Source organism: Dermochelys coriacea, chromosome 6 (genome assembly GCF_009764565.3).
Source record: "Dermochelys coriacea isolate rDerCor1 chromosome 6, rDerCor1.pri.v4, whole genome shotgun sequence".
Taxonomy (NCBI): Eukaryota; Metazoa; Chordata; order Testudines; family Dermochelyidae; genus Dermochelys; species Dermochelys coriacea.
In genome coordinates this window covers 10,983,183-11,004,859 of record NC_050073.1, presented here as the reverse complement: position 1 = coordinate 11,004,859, position 21,677 = coordinate 10,983,183, and the positions used below count along the sequence as shown (strand labels likewise).

The window sequence follows — 21,677 nt, the reverse complement described above, 5'->3', positions numbered from 1 at the left end:
TTGGGTGCCCCCGGGGAGAAATCCAGAGTATGGTTTCTGTGCCCACGGGGTGGGCACCGGGTGCCCTCAGGAGAAGAACCAGAGTTGGGTTTTTGTGCCAATGGGGTGGGTTCTGGGTGCCCCCGGGAAGAGGAACTGGAGTTGGATTTCTGTGCCCACGGGATGGCTCTGGGTGCCCCTGGAGAGAGGAACCAGAATTGGATTTCTGTGCCCATGGAGTGGGCACCAGTGCCCTCAGGAGAAGAACCGGCGTTGGATTTCTGTGCCCACGGGGTGGGCTCTGGATGCCCCCGGGGAAAGAACCGGAGTAGGGTTTCTGTGCCCATGGAGTGGGCACCAGGTGCCCTTAGGAGAAGAACCCAAGCTGGATTTCTGTGCCCACGGTGGGCTCTGGGTGCCCCAGGAGAAGGGCTGGTGCCCGGTGCACACCGGAGGCCCGCGGTCCGGCTGGGCGGGCGCCGGCCCATGCACGTCCGGCTCCAGCAGGCGGCTGCAATCCCCTCCGACGCCAGCAGCGAGCAGCAGCGGGCCGGGCCGGGCGGCGCACACACACACACACACAGGCGTGCGCGGCGGGGTGTGGGGAGCGCGCCGGAGCCTGGCATGCCCCAGTGTGGACTTGAGTCACTCCGCGGAGCCCCTCGCAGCAGCAGCAGCAGCCGCCGCCGCCGGCCAGGCTCCCCCACCATGCCGGCTCCCGGCTGCTCCGTCGCTCGGTTGCCCGCCGCGCTTGCCGGGTTTCCCGCCGCCTGCGGCTGATGCTCGCTCCTCCCCGGCTGCTCCGAGCCCGCCCGTGTGGACCGTACAAAGCCCGCTGCCCGCGCCGCTGTCCGGGACTGCCTTCCCCGGGAGGAGCCCACGGCTATCAAAGGGACCATGTACGTAGACCCGGAGGCTGCCGGCAAAGGTAGGAGCCAGCCCGGCCCCTCTGGCGCGTCTGGGGCTGCCGCGGCCACCGGCGTCTCCTGGGCCCGCCCGCGCTCCGCTCGCGCCCCTGAGCGCTGTACAGCGCCGAGCACCAGGACAGCAGGGCGACCCGCTGTTCGACCCCTGCTGCTGCGCCGCCCGAAGCGGACGACGGCAGCGGCTGCGCCCCCCCTCTGTCTCCACGCTGGGCTTGGCCGGGGGATGCCCCCCATCTTTCCTCGGGTAGCCCTTTGGCTTTGGCAGGCAGCTGATTCTCGCCCCCAGCTGCGCTTGCCGCGCACCTGCTGCGCTCGCCCAGGTGCTGCCCGCTGGGCGCTGTTGATACTGCCCTTTCGGGACTGGGCGGGTGGGGACGGCGCGGCTGGGGAGCGCAGGGCTCGGCTGCTTAGTGGAACTTCGCTCGCCATTTCGGGGCACAGAGGAGCAGGGCACGGCCACAGAATGGGCTCCAGCCGCCCCTCTCTCGTGCCTTCTCTTCTTCTCTTGCTTCATTTCATCTCCTCTCTGCCCCTATTTTGCCTCCTTCCCCTTCCTCCTCTGCCCAATTCCTTCTCCTCCTCCCCTTCCCCTCTCCTCTCTCATCTCTCCTTCCTCCTCTGCCCCATTCCTTCCTCTCTCCTCCCCCTCCCCGTTCCCCCTCGCTCCTCTGCTCCTCCTTCTTCCTCTGCCCCATTCCTCCTCTTCCTTCCTGTTTCCCCCTGCCCCATCTCTCCATCCCCCTCTGCCCCTATTCCTCTCTTCCTTCCTGTTCCCCTCTGCCCCACTCTCCTTCCCCCTCTGCCCCATTTCCTCTCTGCCCCTATTCTGCTTCTTCCCCCCATTCCTCCTCCTTCCCATTCCCCCTCTGCCCATGATCTCTCTTCTTCCTCTTCTGCCCCTACTCCTTCTTACTGTTCCCTCTCTGCCCCCATCCCGCCTCTTTCCCATTCCCTCTGTGTCCCTCTCTCTCCTTCCTCCTCTGCTCCCATTCCTCCTCCCCTCTCTGCCCCTATCCGCCTCTCTATTCCCACTCTGCCCCATCTCTTTTCCCTCTTTGCCCCATTGCTTCCCATTCCCTTTGCTTCTTTGCCCATCTCTCCTTCCCTCCATCATCATCTCCATCCCCTCTTTGCTCCCATCTTCTTCCCCTTCCCTCTCTGCCCCATTCCTCCTTTCCATTCTTTCTTCTCTTTGACATTCTGCTACCATTACCTCCTTCCTGTTCTCTGCTCACAATTTACTCTATCAGATCTCTGCTCCTGTTCCTCTCTTGCCCCATATCCCCTTTCCTTTCCTTTCCTTTCCTTATTCCGCTTTTCCCTCTCTTCACCCACGGAGCCGCCTACTTCTCCTCCTTTCTCGGTTCCTTTCCTCTCCTTCCCCGGGTTGTGGCTTTCTGGATTTCCCAGGCAGGTTACAGTAGTTTGGGGGGGAAGTCACCGCTGCTCATTTCAAATGAGTCACCACCCTGCAGAGCTGCCTGAGCAGTGGCACCTGCTATTCCTGAAGAATAAATACAACACATGCAAACATTCCCGAGTCATGTCCCAGAGTGGGAGGGGGAGGAGAGCCTCTCCATCTGGCTGCTCTGGGGTCCTGCTCCGGCACAGCTTCCTGACCTCACCTGCTCCCTACCAGCCTCAGTCTTGCCCTCTGAGGACAGGGGTTTGGGAGGCACTTTGGCTGGTGCTCTTTTCTGATCTCATGCTTACAGGAGCAGTTGGCCCACTATCCAGGAATCTGGGACAGGCTGGCGTTGGGGCTAGGACTTACAGCTCTCGGCAGAAGGGTCTGTTGCCAACGCAAAAAAAGAGGAAGGGCATTGTCGAACGCAGTGTGGCTGACTGGGGCCTGGTGTTACCTGCAGGGTTTGGTTGCCAAGCGCGCTAGTATGATGGGTTCCCAGGGGCAGGAGGACAGGCTGTTTTCTTGAGATTTGGGGAGATCCAAGAGAGGGGTGGATTGGGGGGTAGATTTGTCTTCAGGGATTCTTCAGAATGTAGTCAAATTTTCCAAGTAATCATGATTCTATTTATTTGAAGTAGATGGGCAGGCCTCAGCTAATTGGGCCTGTAGGAACTGGCAGACCCAGAACATGATTCCATCTAGCCCAGTGTTCTGTATGTCAGTGGTTCTCAACCAGAGGTCCAGGGCGCCCTGGGTGACCGTGAGCAGGTTTCAGGGTGTCCGTCAAGCATGGCTGGCACTAGACTGTGTAGGGTCCTGGGCAGAAAGCTGAAGCCCCACCGTGCAGGACAATAGCCCTGGACCCCGAGCTCCAGCACCTGGGGATAAACTTAGCTCCACGGTGCCCCTTGGGCATGGGGCCCCAGGCACTTGCCCTGCTTCTTACCCCTTAATGCCAGCCCTGGCTTTTATATGGAAAAAAACCGCTGTTGTGGTACAGGTGGACCGTGGAGTTTTTATAGTATGTTGGGGTGAGGGGGGAGCCTATCATTTTAAAATTTGCTGCCCTTCCGTTTTGTTGCCTGGCCACCAGGTCTCATCCTCTGCAAGGATAAATGGGATGTACCTGATATACCTCTTCTGTGCCAGTCGTTATTTTCTATACCTTGATCATTCCCCTTCTTATTCAGCTCCTCCCAAACTAAACAGTCCCAGTCTTTGCAATCTTCATATGGAAGTTTCCTATGTCTCTAATCAGTCCTGTCTCTGAAGCCCTCTGTTTCTGTGCTGTCCCTTTGGAGACAGCGTCGCCAGCATGGGCCACAATATTCCATACGAGGATTCCATATTCTCTTGTTTTACACGCTGGCGTTATAATAGTCTCAGTGTAAATCTCCATCACCTTCCTTGTGGACCCTAATGTGCTGTTTGCTTTTTCAACTCCCGCATACTGAGCAGAGGTCTCCATTGCACTGTCCACAATGGTGTCCATGTCTTTCTCCTGAGCTGATAATTAAAGTTGAGCTCAGCAATGTGTGAGAGTAGTTCTTGCTGTGGGCCACTTCATTACTGCAGCCCCCTGTTCTGTCCTGGCCCCTTACCAGGAGATTGAGGCCCAAATCTATCACATCCAGCACTCCGCCTGCCTCTGCCCCACTGAGGAATCCCACTGATTGCCCCCAGATTAGGCAGCTTCAGCCTGAACTGCTCTACGTTTGACATCTGCCTTGCTGTGTGGGCAGCTCTCTCCCAGCCCCTGTGGTGAGCTGTCCTCACCATATTATGTGGGTAACCCTCCCAGACTCCTCCCCACACCACAAAAGTTGGTGACCCTAGTCCAACGCCCCCTAGCTGCACTAATGAGGCTTCCTCCCTGACCCCGTGGCATTTGGGTGTCCATGCGCTAGTGCCCCCTAGTCCCAGCACACCCCTGCTCTGAGCCCCTTCTCCCAACATTCCGAATGGGCAAAGCCCCCTGTGCCCGACACAACTCCACCCTGAGACCCGCTGTCACCATGATCCTGTCCCATTGCTTTCCACTGCACTAATGATCCTGCCTTGACCCCGGTTTTCCCTATGATTTATGGATGACTGTCTCATGCCCCACTGCTGGGCTAATGACTGCCTGAGCCCGATGTCATCCCAGTGTGCTCACCCGTACCTGTTTCTCCATGTCATAGGGACAGCCCCCTTGGTCCTTCTCCCATCCCATCCTTGGGCTCTCACACGGAAGGGTGGATTTCTGGGATGTAAAGCTGCCACGCGGAATGGAATTGAATGTCTGCCTTAGAACAGGGGGTTGGGGCAGGGGAGCCAGGAGGGGCAATGATAAGGCACCACAGATTTCCCCTCTCAGGCCCTGGACAAATATGGGTTATTTTGAATGGTCTTGATCCTGCTAGGAGCAACTCCTGGGGGTGCTGAGCCCCCACAGCTTCCACTGAGATTCCACTGAAATCTGTGGGAGTTGAGGGCACCCAGCCCCTTGCAGGATCCAGCTCCGTGTGATGTCTCTCTCTATGTGTGGCCTGGAAGCAGGCCAGACAGATACAGAAGCTATGACGGCAGGTGTGGCTTCCTCAGACACAAGTTCAGCCAGAGAACCAAGAAACCTAGCTCTGCACGGGTTGGCAAGGCAGGCCTTGCTGTGTGGGGAGACCAGCATGAGCGGCAGTGGGTTGGTGGGGGACCTGGTTTAGTTTCTGTGCTGAAATCTCTAGTCTGAAAGCAATCACAAGGAGACTCTGTGAGCAGCCTTTGGAGGAGTGTATCTTGAGGCAGGGACAATAGCTACAATAGGAAGAACAGGAGCAGCAGCAGAGAAATAAATACCAATGCCTGCACAGAACCGTGGCCTCAGATCTCATTAGTGCTCACACATTACGCAAGGTGGGATTAGATTGGTATGTGGATTGGCACCTCCCTGGACATTGGGTGTGAGTACTTGTATGGGAGATGTCCAGGAAACATAGAGGTGCTGCAGAAAATACTGTTGGTGACTCAGTAGATGCCACTTTCCCCTCTGTTTGTACTTGTTCCAATGCCCCAGCATGGTGCTAGGGGGCACTTCACTGCAGGTGGCATCGTCTTCTGGCTGAAGTATGATAAAACCAAGGTGCTGATCATGTGTGGTCATTAAAGATCCTATATCCTGGTCACGCTCCCCCGCAGGTGCTTACATCTTGCAAAAATGAATTCCTGTTCCACTTTCAATTGGAAAGAGTATTACCCTTCATTTCCTGATGCAAAATCGTGTTATGTTGCTGTGTGCTGTTAAACAGCAGTTGCACCTCTCTCCAGAGATGGCTGCATTTCAGTGGTGAAGGAAGCAATCAACCTTGAGAGATTTGTGAAATGTAATTCATTATGACTTGTAAAATACTTTGGGACCTTTGGAGGAAATGCTTTATAGTCCAAGGTGGTGGTATTAATTATTACCTAACTGTAAACAATCCACAGTCCAGTTAAACAATGGGAGGAATTGGGAGCTGATATTAAGGGAAATAGTCTAGGGTTAAAAGAGACATTATAGGTGTAATTCAAACCAAGAAAAAACTGAAGTGGTTTCCAAAGAGTTTTTCCAGAGGCCAAGAGTGCAGAGAAGGCAGCGTGAGAATGTCTGATGCCCCCAGCACTTCTGGGAGGGCAGGTGTGGGGGCAGTTTGATAGTGGCTGTCCCCCTTCTCTGTGTGAGTAAGGCCTGGGGGGCAAGGGATCAGCACCCCACATGGCAGAGCCTCCTATGTCCCTGGGGCAGCCCTTTCCACTATTCCTTTGGTGCCTCTCCCTGATCACCAGCTGCACTGACAGAGCTGAGCAGCCTGAGTGATGGCCCCTCACGATGTGGTGAATAAATAACCAAGCGCCTGCTGTTTTCTCAGGGGAGCGGGGAGCTCCTGGATCTGGGATAAAAAGGTCTGCGTGTTTGAGCGGCAGGTGTCGGGACGGCAGAACAGGGGAGTGGAAGGGAAGGTGACTCCCGAGGGCTTGTGGTGCAGAGACAGAAGCAGGGCTGGTTAAAAATAAGATGAAATAACATCAAAAAGATTGTAGCCTGGGGCCCTGGTACAGACAGCACAATGGCCCTGAACTTACATGAGCAGAACAGCCGGGAGGGGGGAAGGGGGGGGCGTATGTATTGGGGAAAGTCACTAGCGGAGAAGCAGATACAGAGCGAGGAGCTCAACCAGCCCACGAGCCATTCTGCACAGCGCTCTCCATCCCCTCCTTGAGCTGGGGGACTGGAGAGGCCAAAGAGCTATTTCCATGAACAAGCCACCTTCACTCCCTCTGGGCCTCCCTGTGCCACTCGGCTGACATGCGTCTGACCCCCTACTACTCCGGGTTTGCCTCTCTGGGTCTGCTAGTGCCGCTCCATCCTGCCCCACAGCACCACCCTGCTGTTTCTGCCCCAGCTTTCCCCTCAGTCCTCTTGATCAAGGGAATCCTCTGTTATGTCAGGTCTGGCACTGCAGATACATTTACCTGCATGTGCTTCTGCCAAAGCCCCAAAATCCAGCCCTACAGCATCCTCTGCTCTTCTGCTCCTGAGGTCCCTGCATCAGTTTGCCAATCCCCTCAATCCTGCCCTGTGTTATCCTCTGCTGTTCCAGCTCTGGGCTCTCATAGAGCTCTGCCAATGCCCTCCATCCTGCCCCACAGCACCACCCTGCTAGTCCAGTTCTGGACCCCCTGCTTTGCCAATGCCCCTCCATCCTGCCCCGCAGCACCACCCTGCTAGTCCAGTTCTGGGCCCTCTCCTCCTGCTCTGCCATGCCCCTCCATCCTGCCCTGCAACTCCCTCTTCATGCCACACATGGGCCCCTCCAAAGCAGAGACCATACCACCAGTTGCCAGCTCCTGCAGCAGTGGTTTTCAGGCATATTAAATCAAGATTCTTGGTCTCATTTTTCTTGGGACCAAGGTCACAAGGCACGACTCACCAGCCAGACACCCAGGAAAGAATTCTCTATAGTAACTCAGATCCCACCCCATCTAACATCCCTCACAGACCATTGGGCATATTTACTGCTAATAGTCAAAGATCAATGAATTGCCAAAATTAGGCTATCCTATCATACCATCCCCTCCATAAACTTATCAAGCTTAGTCTTGAAGCCAGATGTCTTTTGCCCCCACTGCTCCCCTTGGAAGACTGTTCCAAAACTTCACTCCTCTGATGGTTAGAATCCTTCGTCTAATTTCAAGTCCAAACTTTGTGTTGGCCAGTTATATCCATACGCCCTGGACCAGCAACCAGAACCTCGGCTCCAGGCATGTCACACTCCTGGATGTCTGGAGGAAACTTGCTGCCTCCTTCTACTAATCGTCGACTGTCCAGACTGTGCTTCCCATTGTCCACCACAAACAGACCACACCCAGGCTATCTGACGGACAGCAGGGGTGTCGCCCAGGCAGGAGGGAGGGCAAAACGTGCCCCAGATTTTGACAGTTCTGGGTGAAGCCGTCTAGCTAAATAACACTGCTTCAGAAGAAATGGCCAGACCCAGCCACTCATGTCAGGTTCTGGCAAATGCTGGTGATTCAGTCGAGAGCGCGCCGCCCTCTCACTCGGTACCGAACCCCAGGCACTAGCATGGTGCTAAGGGACGCTGGGCTGCTGCCACCTTTCAATTGCGATATAAAGCCCAGGTCCTGCCCACGTGCAGATATTAAATAAGATTAAGAGTGGTTTGAGGGTCAGATTTCAGGCTGGGTCATTACACTTTGCCTACCAAAAATTCCCCCTGAGCTTTCAGTTGGATACAATAATCTTCTTCAAACTCTTTCCTAAACTGCCACGAAGCAGTGCCATGGGCTGTTAAACAGCTGCCATGCTCCACCCCAGTGGTGGCTGCATTTCACTACCAGGCGAAGTAACTCCTGTCTCCATGGCTTGTGCAATCTGTAATGCACTTTGGGATGGCTGAATGGAAGGTACCAGGGAGGTACTGGTCAGTGTTGTCACTTGCAGTACCAGGAAGTGTTAGCCTCACAGCCTCCTCATGGGCTCTCCCAGCTCAATATTCCTGGTGCACTCCCATCACAGATGGGAAACACGAGGCATGATTTAAAATGCAACTACTGTCAGGGAACTCTCTCCACCCCTACCCCCCTGCCCCTTGAGGATTCTCTCTCCATTATCTCCGTTCACCAGCTGGAAGGGGTCTCCTAACTGATCAGCCCCAGGACCTGGAAATCCAGCTTGGCGCCTTCTGCCTCTGACACCGGCACTGCAAAGTGAGATTCTGCAGCCGGGACTCTGCTGCTATTTCAGCTGCTGGAGTTTCAGAGTAGCAGCCGTGTTAGTCTGTATTCGCAAAAAGAAAAGGACCCACAAGCTCAGGGTTTAGCTGATCGCCATATTTGGGGTCGGGAAGAAATTTTCCTCCAGGGCAGACTGGCAGAGGCCTTGGGGTTTTTTCGCCTTTCTCTGCAGCGTGGGGCACAGGTCACTTGCTGGAATATTCTCTGCTCCTTGAAGTCTTTAAACCATGATTTGGGGACTTCAATAGCTCAGACATAGGTTAGGGTTTATTACAGGAGTGGGTGGTAAGATTCTGTGGCCTGCATTGTGCAGGAGGTCAGACTAGATGATCATAATGGTCCCTTCTGACCTTAAAATCTATGAATTTGAACCCAGATCTGCTGGGCTGAAAGGCCGATGTGTGAAACTGTTGCATCATGAGCTCCCTCTCCTCTCTCCTCCCACTGGCCTCCAGATGGCTTTTCTCTCTCTTAATCCCTCCCTTTCCCGCCTACTAGCTGTAAAATTTCTCCTCTCCTGCTCTCAGGTGCTGGTGCCTCCCAGAATAGCTCCCATGCCAAGGAAGGGGTGGGGAGAGAGAGAGAGAGAGACACCCCCCCCACACACAGTGGTGACAGGTGAGATCAGGTTACTAAAATTAAACCTGCCTTGGCTACAGCTGCAGGAAGTGGGGTTGGAGGCGAGGGGACCCACAGACAGGAATACGTTCTAGCCAAGCCAGTAACTGCACAGGCCAGCCCCAATTTTGTTTCCAGTGAAAAATGGGGCAGGGTGAGAGGAGGGTGCCCCCTCCCCAGCCGGGAATGATGAGTGTGGAAGGAGCTTGGGGCTGATTTCCATGATCTGATCTCGCAGCTTTCAGCCTGCCAGGGAGAGAGAGAAGGAAATGAAGACAGATGTAGATAATATCACTGCCACCCCAAGCCCCCGGGGCTCGGCTACAATATGTATTATGGATGAATTCAGCAGGGAAAAAGGCTTTCGAAGAGCAGACGGCAGGGCTGGCAATAAGGGACTGTGTTCAAAAGGCAGAGAGCTAGGGAAAGCATAGAGCGGGTGTCTTGAAAAGCCACCATCTGGCTCAGCAGGGCATGGCCCATTCCTGGGGGAGGGGGAACAGGGCAGATTTAAAGCAGGTGCTGGGATATCTATGGGATGGAAGCAAGCCCCTTCTGCCATTGGGGGTGGGGTCCTCGCTTCCAAACAATGGGACTCTCCAACACTCTCTTGACTTCCTCATAGGGCGAGTCCCTGCCCTGCCCAGCCTCCCCACTTCCCTTTTGGCTTCATAGATTTTAGGGCCAGAAGGGACCATTATGATCCCCTAATCTGACTTCCAGAATCACAGTCAATTAAGTGTCACAGCTAAGGCTATAACCCACATGTCTGGCATTCACTTCCATGACAGAGGTGGGGATAGAACCCAGGAGTCCTGATTTCTACTCCCCACTCTGTGTGTGTGTGTGTGTGTGTGTGAGAGAGAGAGAGAAATGAGTGAGTGATATAACGGAACTGGTGAGAAGATATGAACTTTCTGGAACCTTTATACACACACACACACACACACCCCTCCTCCTCTAAGGGAGCTCTGGGTAGGGCTGAACAGACTTTGGGACTAAAAGAGGCCACGTGCTGAGAGCAGCGCAGAGAATCAGCGGGGCAAAGGGGGCGTGGAAGAGTATTGACTGGCTCCTTCCTTGACATCTCCAGTAATGCGAACTCACTCCTCCGTGTTCAGCTCTTCTCGTCAGTCCATTCTTCCTCTCTCTTCACGCCCATTGCCCAGTCCATCTCTCCACCAGCCTCCCGTGTCCTCTCTCCTTTCCTGTCGCATCCACTTTTCCCCATCTATATCTGGTCCTTATGTCTCTCACTCCCCCATCCTCCCTTCTGTCTTCCCCTTCCTACCTTTCCCCTTCCCCTGTCTATCCATCTTCCTACCACGCTCATCACCATGGTATCCAAGCATCTCTCTCCCCGTCTCTCATTCACGCCCCCTTTCCCCCAGTCCAATCTGTCTTGTTTTCCTGGGACATCCCTGCGATTGGCTTGTTAGGAACATCAGGAAGCCAGACAGACCGGCACTCAGGTGAGATGGCCACTGATAATGCAGGATAAGAAGGAGGGAAACAGGAGGAGCGGGAGAGTCACCTTGTGTGGAGTTAATGAGGTTTAAAAGGGAAGCAGCCAATCTCGCAAGAGGAAGAAAGCGGGGGCGGCTGAGGTCAGGGGACTGAAACTGCCCTGCCTCTGCACCAGCTCAGGGATGGATGAATCTTTCCCTGAATATATAGACAAGCTCTGAAGCTGTGGGAGGTGTAATGGGGTGCCTTGCACTTTAAGGGCTGAAGGCCTGGGACCAGCCAGCCCTAGTTACTAAGGAGGCACACCTCAGCAGGGATCAGCTCATTCCCTATAAAGAGTAGCAGGAAGCTGAAAAGGGGGATGCGAAGGGAGGACAGAGGCAAGTGACCTGATATGTCTGGGAGTAATTAGGCTCTGGTGGAGGAACCTGGGGGACTTGGGGAGTGAAACCACAGGCAGAAAAGGCCTGGGAATGACCTGATGAGGTGATAAACAGAGGAACTTGGGAACTTCAGTTTGAGTGTTTGTTAATGTGATAAACCGGAACCCGAGAAGGGCTGTGAATGGACATAAGGGGTTTGTGAGTTATTGAAGAAGCCCCTTGATGGGGGAAACTGAGGCAGAGGCCACTTACAGGGCTGCCCTGAGGCCACAAGGGGATACACAAGAGGTGGCCTGCCTAATAACGGGAGGCCTATATGAACTGTAATAAAGGAGAGATGCTGGTAATAGACCGGTTTTTTTTTACATGATATGGGTCAGTAGCCACTGACTTCAGTAGCTACTGCTCCATGGACCAAGGCTTCATTGTGGGTGGGCCATGTGTTACTGTCCATGCCCTTTAGCTGGGATTGGGCCCTGGGATGTTTGCCTAGATGTCCCATTAACCTCCTGCCCAGAGACTGCAGCTGGAAGTTGGTGCCTAAACTTTGACCATTGGCAGCAGTGATAGCAAGAAGCTGGTAGCTGGGTTTAGCAGATGCTTATTCTTTTTGCCCTTGTCCATCTTTTCCTTCCCTGCCTGAAGTGGGTTCCTCTCTGGATCCTCCACTTGTACCTTAGAGTGTATGTTTTATTCATAGCGCAGTCCTGGTTTCCCATTTGGCTGTCTGGGGGCATTTCCCTTCCCTTCTCTGTGTCCTTGTGTCTGGGGGATTTTGGTGACATGCGTGACCGAGTGGTGGCAGTGTGGGACAAGTGTCCCCCTGTTTCAAGTCCACTTGTGCATGGCCAGTTTGATCACATGTTGTCTTTCAGTGGTGTGGATGGAAGGTCGTTCTAGGTAGGCTGGTCCTGGGAGGAGTGAATTGGAATCATCAACGATTTAGATAATGGCATAGAGAGTACACTTAGAAAGTTTGCGTACAATACCAAGCTGGGAGGGGTTGCAAGTGCTTTGGAGGATAGGATTAAAATTCAAAAAGATCTGGGCAAACTGGAAAAATGATCTGAAGTAAATAGAATGAAATTCAATAAGGACAAATGCAAAGTAGTCCACTTAGAAGGAGCAATCAGTTGCACACATACCAAATGGGAAATGACTGCCTAGGAAGGAGTACTGCGGAAAGGGATCTGGGGTCATCATGGACCATAAGCTAAATATAAGTCAAGTGCGCTGTTGCAAAAATAGCGAACATCATTCTGGGATATATTAGCAGGAGTGTTGTAAGCAAAACCCGAGAAGTAATTCTTCTGCTCTACTCCACGCTGATTAGGCCTCAACTGAAGCGTTGTGTCCAGGTCTGGGTGCCATGCTTCAGGAAAGATGTGGACAAATTGGAGAAAGTCCAGAGAAGGCAACAGAAAAGATTAAAGGTCTAGAACACATGACCTATGAGGGAAGATTGAAAAATTAGGTTTGTTTAGTCTGGAAAAGAGAAACTGTGAGAGGGGATAAAACAGTTTTCATGTACATAAAAGGTTGTTATAAGGAGGAGGGAGAAGAATTGTTCTTCTTAACCTCTGAGGATAGACAAGAAGCAAATGGGCTTAAATTGCAGCAAGGGAGGTTTAGTTTGGACATTAGAAGAAACTTCCTAACTGTCAGGGCAGTTAAGCACTGGAATAAATTGTCTAGGGAGGTGGTGGAATCTCCATTGTTGGAGATTTTTGAGAGCAGGTTAGACAAACACCTCTCAGGGATGGTCTAGATAATACTTAGTCCCGCCATGAATGCAGGGACTGGACTAGATGACCTCTAGAGATCCCTTCCAGTCCTACGATTCTATGAGCAGGGGCAGGTCTGGAGATACCCATTAGGCTGGCTCTTTGAAGGGGAAGAAAGCCTCAAACATGGCACAGGCCTTCCCTTTGGATGCCTTTAGTAGGTCTCCTGGCTTCCTATTGGCCAAGGTGGTGCAAGGGTCTGAGATTCCCCTGTGGGAGATCTTGGTCAGCTTCTGCAAAACCTGTTGTGGAGAAAGCCAGTGCTTTTCATGGTTCAGTGGGTGAGCGTCACCTGCCTCTGAGGAGTCCCTGAGACCCGGTTGGATGTTGCTGCTGATCCATTTGCTTCGGGCTGGGTCCTCGGGGATTCAGAACCTCATGCAGTGTCATTGTGACCTATTCATCACGAGTGAGATGGGCAACTGAGGATGAAGTTTATTTGAGCATCTGGCCTGGGCCAAGAACTAGCTGCAGGGTTCTCCCATAGCTGATCCATCTCCCCAAGAGGTGGTAGCTAGGTCGATGGAAGAATTCTCCTGTCAACCTAGTGCTGTCCACCCTGGGGTGAGGTTGGCATAGCCACGGCTCTCAGGGATGTGGATTTTTCATGCCTCTGAGAGACGTTGCTATGGTAGTGTAAGCTCTCAGGGCTAGTCTGCACCGGGGTTATAATACCTCTGGAGAGGCACTACCACCTGGGAGGCTAGCATATGCTGGTTCAAATTGGACTCTCCAGAGGCCAACAGACAAAGAAAAGACTTTAGGATAAGTAGCACAAGCTTTAACTCACTCGAGCCTTCGCTCTAGTTCCTGATCTATAGTCCAAATGTGTAACCATAGGAAAAACCCAGCAGTGGGGTTTGAAGGACTGACCCATATCAGAGTCCTGGGTTGGAGCTGGCCTCTGGTAAGCTTTTTAGCATGTGTGTAGATTCTTTTATGGATTGTATGTGCTTTCTCTGTAATGCTTTTACCTTCAGAATAAATGTGCTTGCTTAGAAAGAGCTGTATGGTCATTTGTAACTGCTGGCAATACACTGGCTATAGCTCACGGAGGGAGAGCAAAATGCAGATGTTGGCCTCTTCCTGTATGGGAGCTGTGCTCACAGTCAACGCAAAGGAGATAAGATTTCAGTGCTTACAATGTGAGCCCCTCCCTGCATAGAGGGCAAAGTTATATACACCCCGCTCCGAGGATAAAGAATGAAGTTGTATACACCCCTTTCTCCCCATGTCAGGAGGGTGAGCTGTTATATACCCCTCTCCAAGCACGGAAGATGGGTTGCATACACGCATCTCCATTTGTAGAGCGTGAATTATACACACCTTTCAGAGCACAGAGTGGGAGGTTTTCTATCCCCCTTCAAGTGCCCGTAGAGCTGGTCATTTGTAACTGGTGGCAATACACTGGCCACTGACGGAGAGAGAGCAAAATGCAGATGCTGGCCTCTTTGGGCAGTCTTCCTTGTTGTGAACATTACATTGTAGGCAGGGAACTGTGCAGCCTTAATGCTCCTGGTCAGAAGGGAGTGCAACATGGGTCTCTGCCCATGAGAGGTGATGGCTGGGAGCCAGAAACCTTTAAGTGCATTCCCTCAAGGGATGATGGAGGGGAAAAATATAGGTGCAGTTATCCTTAAAACTGTGACACACAGCAGCTCAGTTCTCTGCTGTTGGTGCTACTCTTGGATGCTCTCAAATGATTGTCGTTGGGGATTTCAATAAGCATCTGCATATCAGCGCAGATGGGCTGGCACACGCCTTCTTGGAAGCAATTGGTTCTCTGGGCTTTACTCCAGGGTCTAGAAGAGCCCCTTGATCTCCAGCCATGAGCTTGTATGGGTGAGTTCTGGATAGTTCAGATTCTCCGGTCATCTGAGTTGGGTGGTCCATCTATCCCCTCATCCATTCCAGTGGAGGGTCTGTTCCAACCTACGCCAGCACCACATCTAATCTATTTCCCCGTGATCTTGGAGACTCCCAAGTCCGACAGGTTTCAGCTGGTGCTGGGGTAGATCTGACCCTCATCCCCTTCATGGTGGCACTGATAGATAGCCCTGGGTGGGGGGGGGCATTTAACTCCTTGGTTCATCCCTCTATCCTTATTTCTTGGGCCTGGAAGCCACTGGGGCTAACTCCTGTCCTCCTGAAGATCACCCATATAAATAGTGTGTTGGGTGAATAAAATGCTTTTGAGATGAAACTCACCAGTGCCCACCTCCTTGCCTAGTCTAAGGGTCTATCCGCCATATTTAGCACCTCTGGCTCCCTGCTGCCTTGTACACCACTGGCCGGACCCTCTCCACCATGGGTTTCCTGACTGTCTCTTTTCCTAGTTCCTCTCTTCTGTGTTACCATCGAAGGATCCTCTTTCTCCTCCCTCTCGGTACTGTTTCCCAGGAGTCTGCCATTCATCCACTACCCTTTTCCTTTCAACTCGCACCCCATCCTCTCTTGTCACCTCACGGACCACTCTCAGATTTATCTCTGCAGCCCTGTACTCTCTGCCTAGGCCCATCTCTCTGTCTCTCTCCACATCCCCATGGATAACCAACTGGATCTTCAAACTAAACTCTCCCATTTCTTCAACAGCACTGACCACTCCTCCCCCTCCAGCCCGTCGCTCAAGCCTGCACCCTCGGGAATATCCTTGACACCTCCCTTTCCTTCTGTCCTCAGTCCAGGCTTTCCCCAAACCCTGCCGTTCTCCCTCTAACCATCTTCTGTCCCCACTGCATGCTCCTCCTCTGTGCACCGCCCTCTGGAGGGGTTGGTTTGGTGGTGGGAAGCCAGGTAGCAAGTGCCTTTATGTACCTGGTGACAGACTCACAGCTGTAGCATGTGCCCCTGGTGACTGCAGTTCCCTCTTGTCAGGGCTCTCAGCGAGGCTCCCCCAGCACCTGCTGCAGCCTCTTGGTTGAGAGCTATTATGAGTCTATTACACCCACTCCAAACTCTTGACAAGGGCTGGCTCAGAGTGGTGGATTGATTAGAAGCTGCTACTGTTGGTTTTTAAAGGCCCTGGCTGTCCTCCCGACCTGCTCCTCTTGGAGTTTCAGTGACTGTCCTGCTTTAAGAGATTCCGCTATCTTGCCTTGGGTCTGTTGTGGATCGTGCCCACCTGGGGGTGGGGCCTTGTGGGAAAGGGGGTGGGTATATCTATGCTGCATCTGTGGGACCCGGGCTTGTGGGCTCAGTGTTTCCAAGCCTGTGCTTGAGCATCTGCACTGCACTGTAAACCTGGATTTGCAGTTGCTCAACCTGGGTCTCCCAACTGTGCTAACACATCCATACTGCACTGTGAAGACCTTCTGACTCAGGCCTGCGGCTTGAGCTGCGTCCACACTGCAAAACGACAGAGCTTGCACCCGAGTCACCGTGGGACTCATGCTCTGACTGACCTCATGACTCAGGGTTCTAGGACCTGGGTCTTGAGTGCGTGTCAGAGTGGATGGATGGAAGTGGGGTTTGGGCTCAAACCTGAGTAACAGCTTGGGTTTAGTGTGCAGTGTAGACAGACCCAATGTGTGCAACTTACTCGCCTGCCAGGGCTGCAGAGTGGAGACTGTGTCTTTTTTCTGGGGTTGGGACATGGGGTAGGAGCTAGACTTTTATGTGAGGTAACTGGGTATGGATGGAGCCTATTTCTGGGACAGAGACCTGAGGCAGGGAGTGGGGTATCAGGGTGAAAACTTGGCTTTTAGCTGGATGGAGACACAGGCCCGGCCTCTGTCTGAGTCGGAGCTGGACTAGGCCCTTTCCACAGGTGGGGCCATGGGGGCACAGAGCAGGGTGGTCATTGGGGCTAGCAGAGGAGGGAAGTATGTGGCATTGCTGATGAGAAGTCACTGGTGGTGCACAGGGTGACTTGCTTGCTGTGTATAAGTCTGGGGCCACTGAATTTGCTTGAGACTCGCCATGTGCAGGCCTCAGCCCTAGTTTTGTTGCTGTCAAATTTGTCACAGTTTGGGAAACTCCCTGCCAGTTTGGTGATCAGGACACTTAGCAGGTACTGTAGAAAAGAGAGCGACAGGAGATAGGGGCTTGGTGAGCTCATCAAAACTAGCCCCCTTCACCACAACCTATTGCGCCTCCTGCTGGGAGAGGCTGAGACCAGGAGCTCCCCACATGCGCAGTGTCCTAACCCCATTCCTTATAGCGCCCCCTGCTGGGAGAGGTCAGCACTGGGATTGGTTTCTCTCCTCATCTCCTCTCCTGTGAGAGTCTGGAAGTGTGTCACTTTCTGTCCCTCTTTCCCTGTCACTCAGTCACCCTGGCTGTGTGTGAATAATGGAAGGCTCAGAAGAGAAGTGATTTCGGGTGGTGGTGTGGCTCTCTCCCCTCTCGAACGGCTCTAAAATGGTAGCAGCTCTGCGAGGCGTCCCATAGCTGGAGGGCACTGGCTGCCCCTGAAACAGTGCTGAAATGGCAATGCCAGTGTATGAAGCCAAAATGCTGCCCAGTGGCATAAATGTGCTGCCCCCACTGCCAGCAGGGGCAGATGGAGGCTGCACCAAATGTTTAACGGCAGCTGGGCGAGCCAGCCAGGGAGCTGGAGAATGGTGGGCGGCAGGGGCCACGCTCACTGCATGGGCCACTGATTCCACACACTGCTCCCCATGTCCACACTGGATCCGGCTCCCACGCCAGGGCCGTACATGCTGTGCCTGCAGGGGTCAGAGACAGTACAAGCCAAACAAGCTTCTCTGCTGGTTTCCAGCCGCCACTCTTGCCTGCATGCAGAGACGGTAATAGCATGCTGCAGCCAGGGAGATTCCATCCTGCGTCCTGGAAGACCTCAGGGATTCCTCCCCCTTTGTTACTGGGGCATACCAACTGGGGGAGAGCACCCCTTCCTGCCTAGAGGGAGACAGAGTCCCTGCTGTCGGACTCGGGGAGCTCCTCTCCCCCCTGCACTAGCCATCGGGATGGAGGCACCCCATGCTTGCTCTAGGGTCAGATCTCCTTGCACTCTTTCAGTAGAATAGAGGTTCTCAAACTTTTGTACTGGTGTCTCCTTTCACACAGCAAACCTCTGAGTGCGACCTCCCCATTATAAATTAAAAACACATTTTTTATTGGTTTCAGAGTAGCAGCCGTGTTAATCTGTATTCGCAAAAAGAAAAGGAGTACCCGTGGCACCTTAGAGACTAACAAATTTATTAGAGCATAAGCTTTCGTGAGCTACAGCTCACTTCATCGGATGCATTTGGTGAGACAGGCCAGTCGTTGCTTACAGACAGCCCCCCAACCTGAAGCAAATACTCACCAGCAACCACACAACAGAACCACTAACCCAGGAACCTATCCTTGCAACAAAGCCCGTTGCCAACTCTGTCCACATATCTATTCAGGGGATACCATCATAGGGCCTAATCACATCAGCCCACTATCAGAGGCTCGTTCACCTGCGCATCTACCAATGTGATATATGCCATCATGTGCCAGCAATGCCCCTGCCATGTACATTGGCCAAACTGGACAGTCTCTACGTAAAAGAATGAATGGACACAAATCAGACGTCAAGAATTATAACATTCAAAAACCAGTTGGAGAACACTTCAATCTCTCTGGTCACTCGATCACAGACCTAAGAGTGGCTATACTTCAACAAAAAGCTTCAAAACAGACTCCAACGAGAGACTGCTGAATTGGAATTAATTTGCAAACTGGACACAATTAACTTAGGCTTGAATAGAGACTGGGAATGGATGAGTCATTACACAAAGTAAAACTATTTCCCCATGAAGAAAAGGAGTACTTGTGGCACCTTAGAGACTAACAAATTTATTAGAGCATAAGCTTTCGTGAGCTACAGCTCACTTCATCGGATGCATTGTAGCTCACGAAAGCTTATGCTCTAATAAATTTGTTAGTCTCTAAGGTGCCACAAGTACTCCTTTTCTTTTTGCGAATACAGACTAACACGGCTGCTACTCTGAAACCTATTTCCCCATGGTATTTCTCCCCCCCACCCTACCCCCCACTGTTCCTCTGATATTCTTGTTAACTGCTGGAATTAGCCTACCTTGCTTGTCACCATGAAAGGTTTTCCTGCCCCCCCCCCCCCCCCCCCCCCCCGCTGCTGGTGATGGCTTATCTTAAGTGATCACTCTCCTTACAGTGTGTATGATAAACCCATTGTTTCATGTTCTCTGTGTGTGTGTATATAAATCTCTCCTCTGTTTTTTCCACCAAATGCATCCGATGAAGTGAGCTGTAGCTCACGAAAGCTTATGCTCTAATAAATTTGTTAGTCTCTAAGGTGCCACCGGTACTCCTTTTCTTTTTACATTTTTTATTGTTAACACTATTATAAATGCTTGAGGCAAAGCGGGGTTTGGGAGCGGAGGCTGATAGCCCACAACCCCCCATGTAATAACTTTGCAACCCCCTGAAGGGTCACGACCCCCAGTTTGAGACCCTTGCAGTAGAGGGCATTGAGCCTTCAAGAGTTACATTGATTAGGTGAGGCCTTAAAGCCCAGCTGGATGTGCCCCTGCTCCCATGCACTCCCAGGCTGGTGGGTGGGTGAGAAAGGGAGTAAGCAGGGAGAGGGGTGAGTGGACAGATGTGTGTGAGCAAGCCGGTGGAATCCATTTGCACTGGTAGCTGTTTTCATCCAAGTCTGATCCTCTTTCTATTTAAGACCAAAGAAGCTATCACCCAGGGTAAGAGGAAAAGTCAGCAAAGATGATGCAGCTTCTGGCTTTCTCATTTACAGCTTAGCTGCTGGAAGAATCTCAGGTAAGCACCCAATACGCACCCTCTTATTAGCCACACTGAGACTCTGGCTAGGGTTGGACTAAAGTATTAAGTTTATCCAAGAAGAGGTTAAGTAGGAGGAATTGGTGGCCAGGGAATTCTCTGAGAGAACCAGCAGAAAGGCCCTTCACCGCATACATTACAGATCCTAGCACAGGGAGTGTGGCAGGGAAAGAGGGGCCATCACTGGGCTGTTTGTTGCATTCTGATTATTCTCGCTTACAAGAATGGCCCCTTGTGGGCTGTTGTATCCAGGTAAATTTAGAGCAGTCCCAATTCTGCTCTAGCTTTTATGGAGGGTAATGCAGGCTTGACCCCCGCTCTGTTCCTGTGCGGAGCATAACTCATCTGGAAAGGAAAATCTAATGTCAAACCAGCATTTGGGGAATGGGAGGAGGCACAAATCCTGGACCTACAGGATGGTAGGAAAGGGCCATAGCTCACAACTCAAGAGGGAAGGTGCCTCTAAAATATTGAAACAACCATCAGTCTAAATCTGGATTCGGAGCTGCCTTGTTCTTGGCCCTGCATATGCTGTTATAGGCACCGTTATGGCTAACAGAACTGCACGCACTTCTTGTTGCAAACAGATGGATTGTACAGCATTGGAAATCAATGGCTGCATAGACCTTGCTGGCATGGACGGTTAGAAGAGCTGGCCGGCCTCAGAAGAGCAACGCATGAAGTAGAGAGACTCTTGCACTGTAGCAAGCTGATCCGGATCCAGGGTTCGGATCTCCCAAAGCTTGAGTGGGAATGGATTTTTGTTTGTTTTGCTTTGGGCCCAGTGCTCATAACAGTGCAGTGCTGGATTAGGTGAGCGCTCAGAGGTGTGGCCAACTTGTGGATGTGCTCCACTGTCCCCTACTGCATGGAATCAGAACTGCTCCGTGTGTGACTCAGCCCTTACGTTATACTGCTAACAACTATAGGAGAGTCTCCTTTAACTCAAGCGGGAGGGGCTTGGGGAGCAGGAGGTGCAGAGCTCTGTCTATGCTGTCATTGTGTGTACAATTCTAAGCTGCCATGGAAGCGTTGTGAGAGCTGTGAAATCCTAGCTGGCCACAGCTTTTTTACAACAGTCTCAACTGTGTGTGTAACACTTAAACCCTTGAGTCTGGCCATATTGTTACAGCCTTTAGTGACAGTGCCCATCCGACACAGCACTGACCCCCAGAAAGGACTGTATATAACAAACGGGTGTGTAACAATATTACCTAGCTCTTAACTAGCACATTTCATCAGTAGATCTCAAAGCACTTTACAAAGGATAGTCAGGATCATTATCCCCATTTTACAGGAGGGGAAACTGAGGCACGGGGCAGGGAAAGTGGCATGCCCGAGGTCACCCAAGAGGCCAGTGGCAGAGCTGGGCTCACCTGAATCCCAGTCCAATGCTGCATGCTCTAGGCCAGTAGTTTTCAACCAGGGTCTGGTGCTCCCTGGGGGGGGCCATGAACAGGTTTCAGGGGGTCTGCCAAGCAGGGCCAGTGTTAGACTTGCTGGGACCCTGAACCCTGCCACGTGGGGCTGAAGTCGAAACCTGAGCAACTTAGCTTTGCTGATCCCACTGTGGTGTGGGGCCCTGGGCAATAGCCTTGCTTGCTACTCCCTAATGCCGGCTCTGGCTTTTATATGCAAAAAAAAGTTGTGGCACAGGTTGGCCATGGAATTTTTATAACATGTTGTGGCAGGGGACTCGGAAAGAAAAAGTCTGAGAACCCCTGCTCTAGGCTACACTGCCTGCACTTTATGTCCCAGGTGTATTGTACAGACAATATCAGACCCGGTGCAGTTCTCTAGAACCAGATACATCTGTCAGGCTCTTATTTAAGTGCCTCAGTGAGAGCTGAGCTGTTTTGAAACCCTGGCCCCGCTTGTGGGTGCTGAGCCCTTGAAATCTGGCCTTGAGCTTTTGTGAATCTGGCACCATTGTCTGCAGAATCTGCCTGCTTCCAAACCACACCTCTCACAGTCCTTGCACTCCTGAGTGTTAGGAATGGTGACATTGTTACCAGACAGTCTGTTACCTTCCTTCCCACTCTGTGCATGCTACCCCAGGGTGTGTAAGGGAGTGGGG

The 21,677-nt window shown here is 52.4% G+C and overlaps 1 protein-coding gene and 1 long non-coding RNA gene across 8 annotated transcripts in view; both read left to right on the top strand.

Annotated features, from left to right (window-relative positions):
• Positions 1-545: 545 nt before the first annotated feature.
• SYT7 (synaptotagmin 7) overlaps positions 546-21,677 on the top strand; it is a 167,091-nt gene continuing 145,959 nt past the window's right edge. For 2 of the 7 annotated variants that reach the window (XM_043516628.1, XM_038407375.2), the window contains exon 1: positions 571-907. In XM_043516628.1, the coding sequence (XP_043372563.1) occupies positions 877-907 (31 nt within the window). In that variant the 5' untranslated portion in view covers positions 571-876. Of the gene's footprint in view, positions 908-21,677 lie in introns of all 7 variants that reach the window. The other 5 variants (XM_038407377.2, XM_038407378.2, XM_038407376.2 and 2 more) reach the window with 4 other exon arrangements.
• Positions 11,047-20,958, top strand: LOC122460650. The gene is made up of 3 exons (XR_006282094.1): positions 11,047-11,151; positions 19,482-19,579; positions 20,188-20,958. It is a non-coding gene; the product is annotated as an uncharacterized LOC122460650 (long non-coding RNA).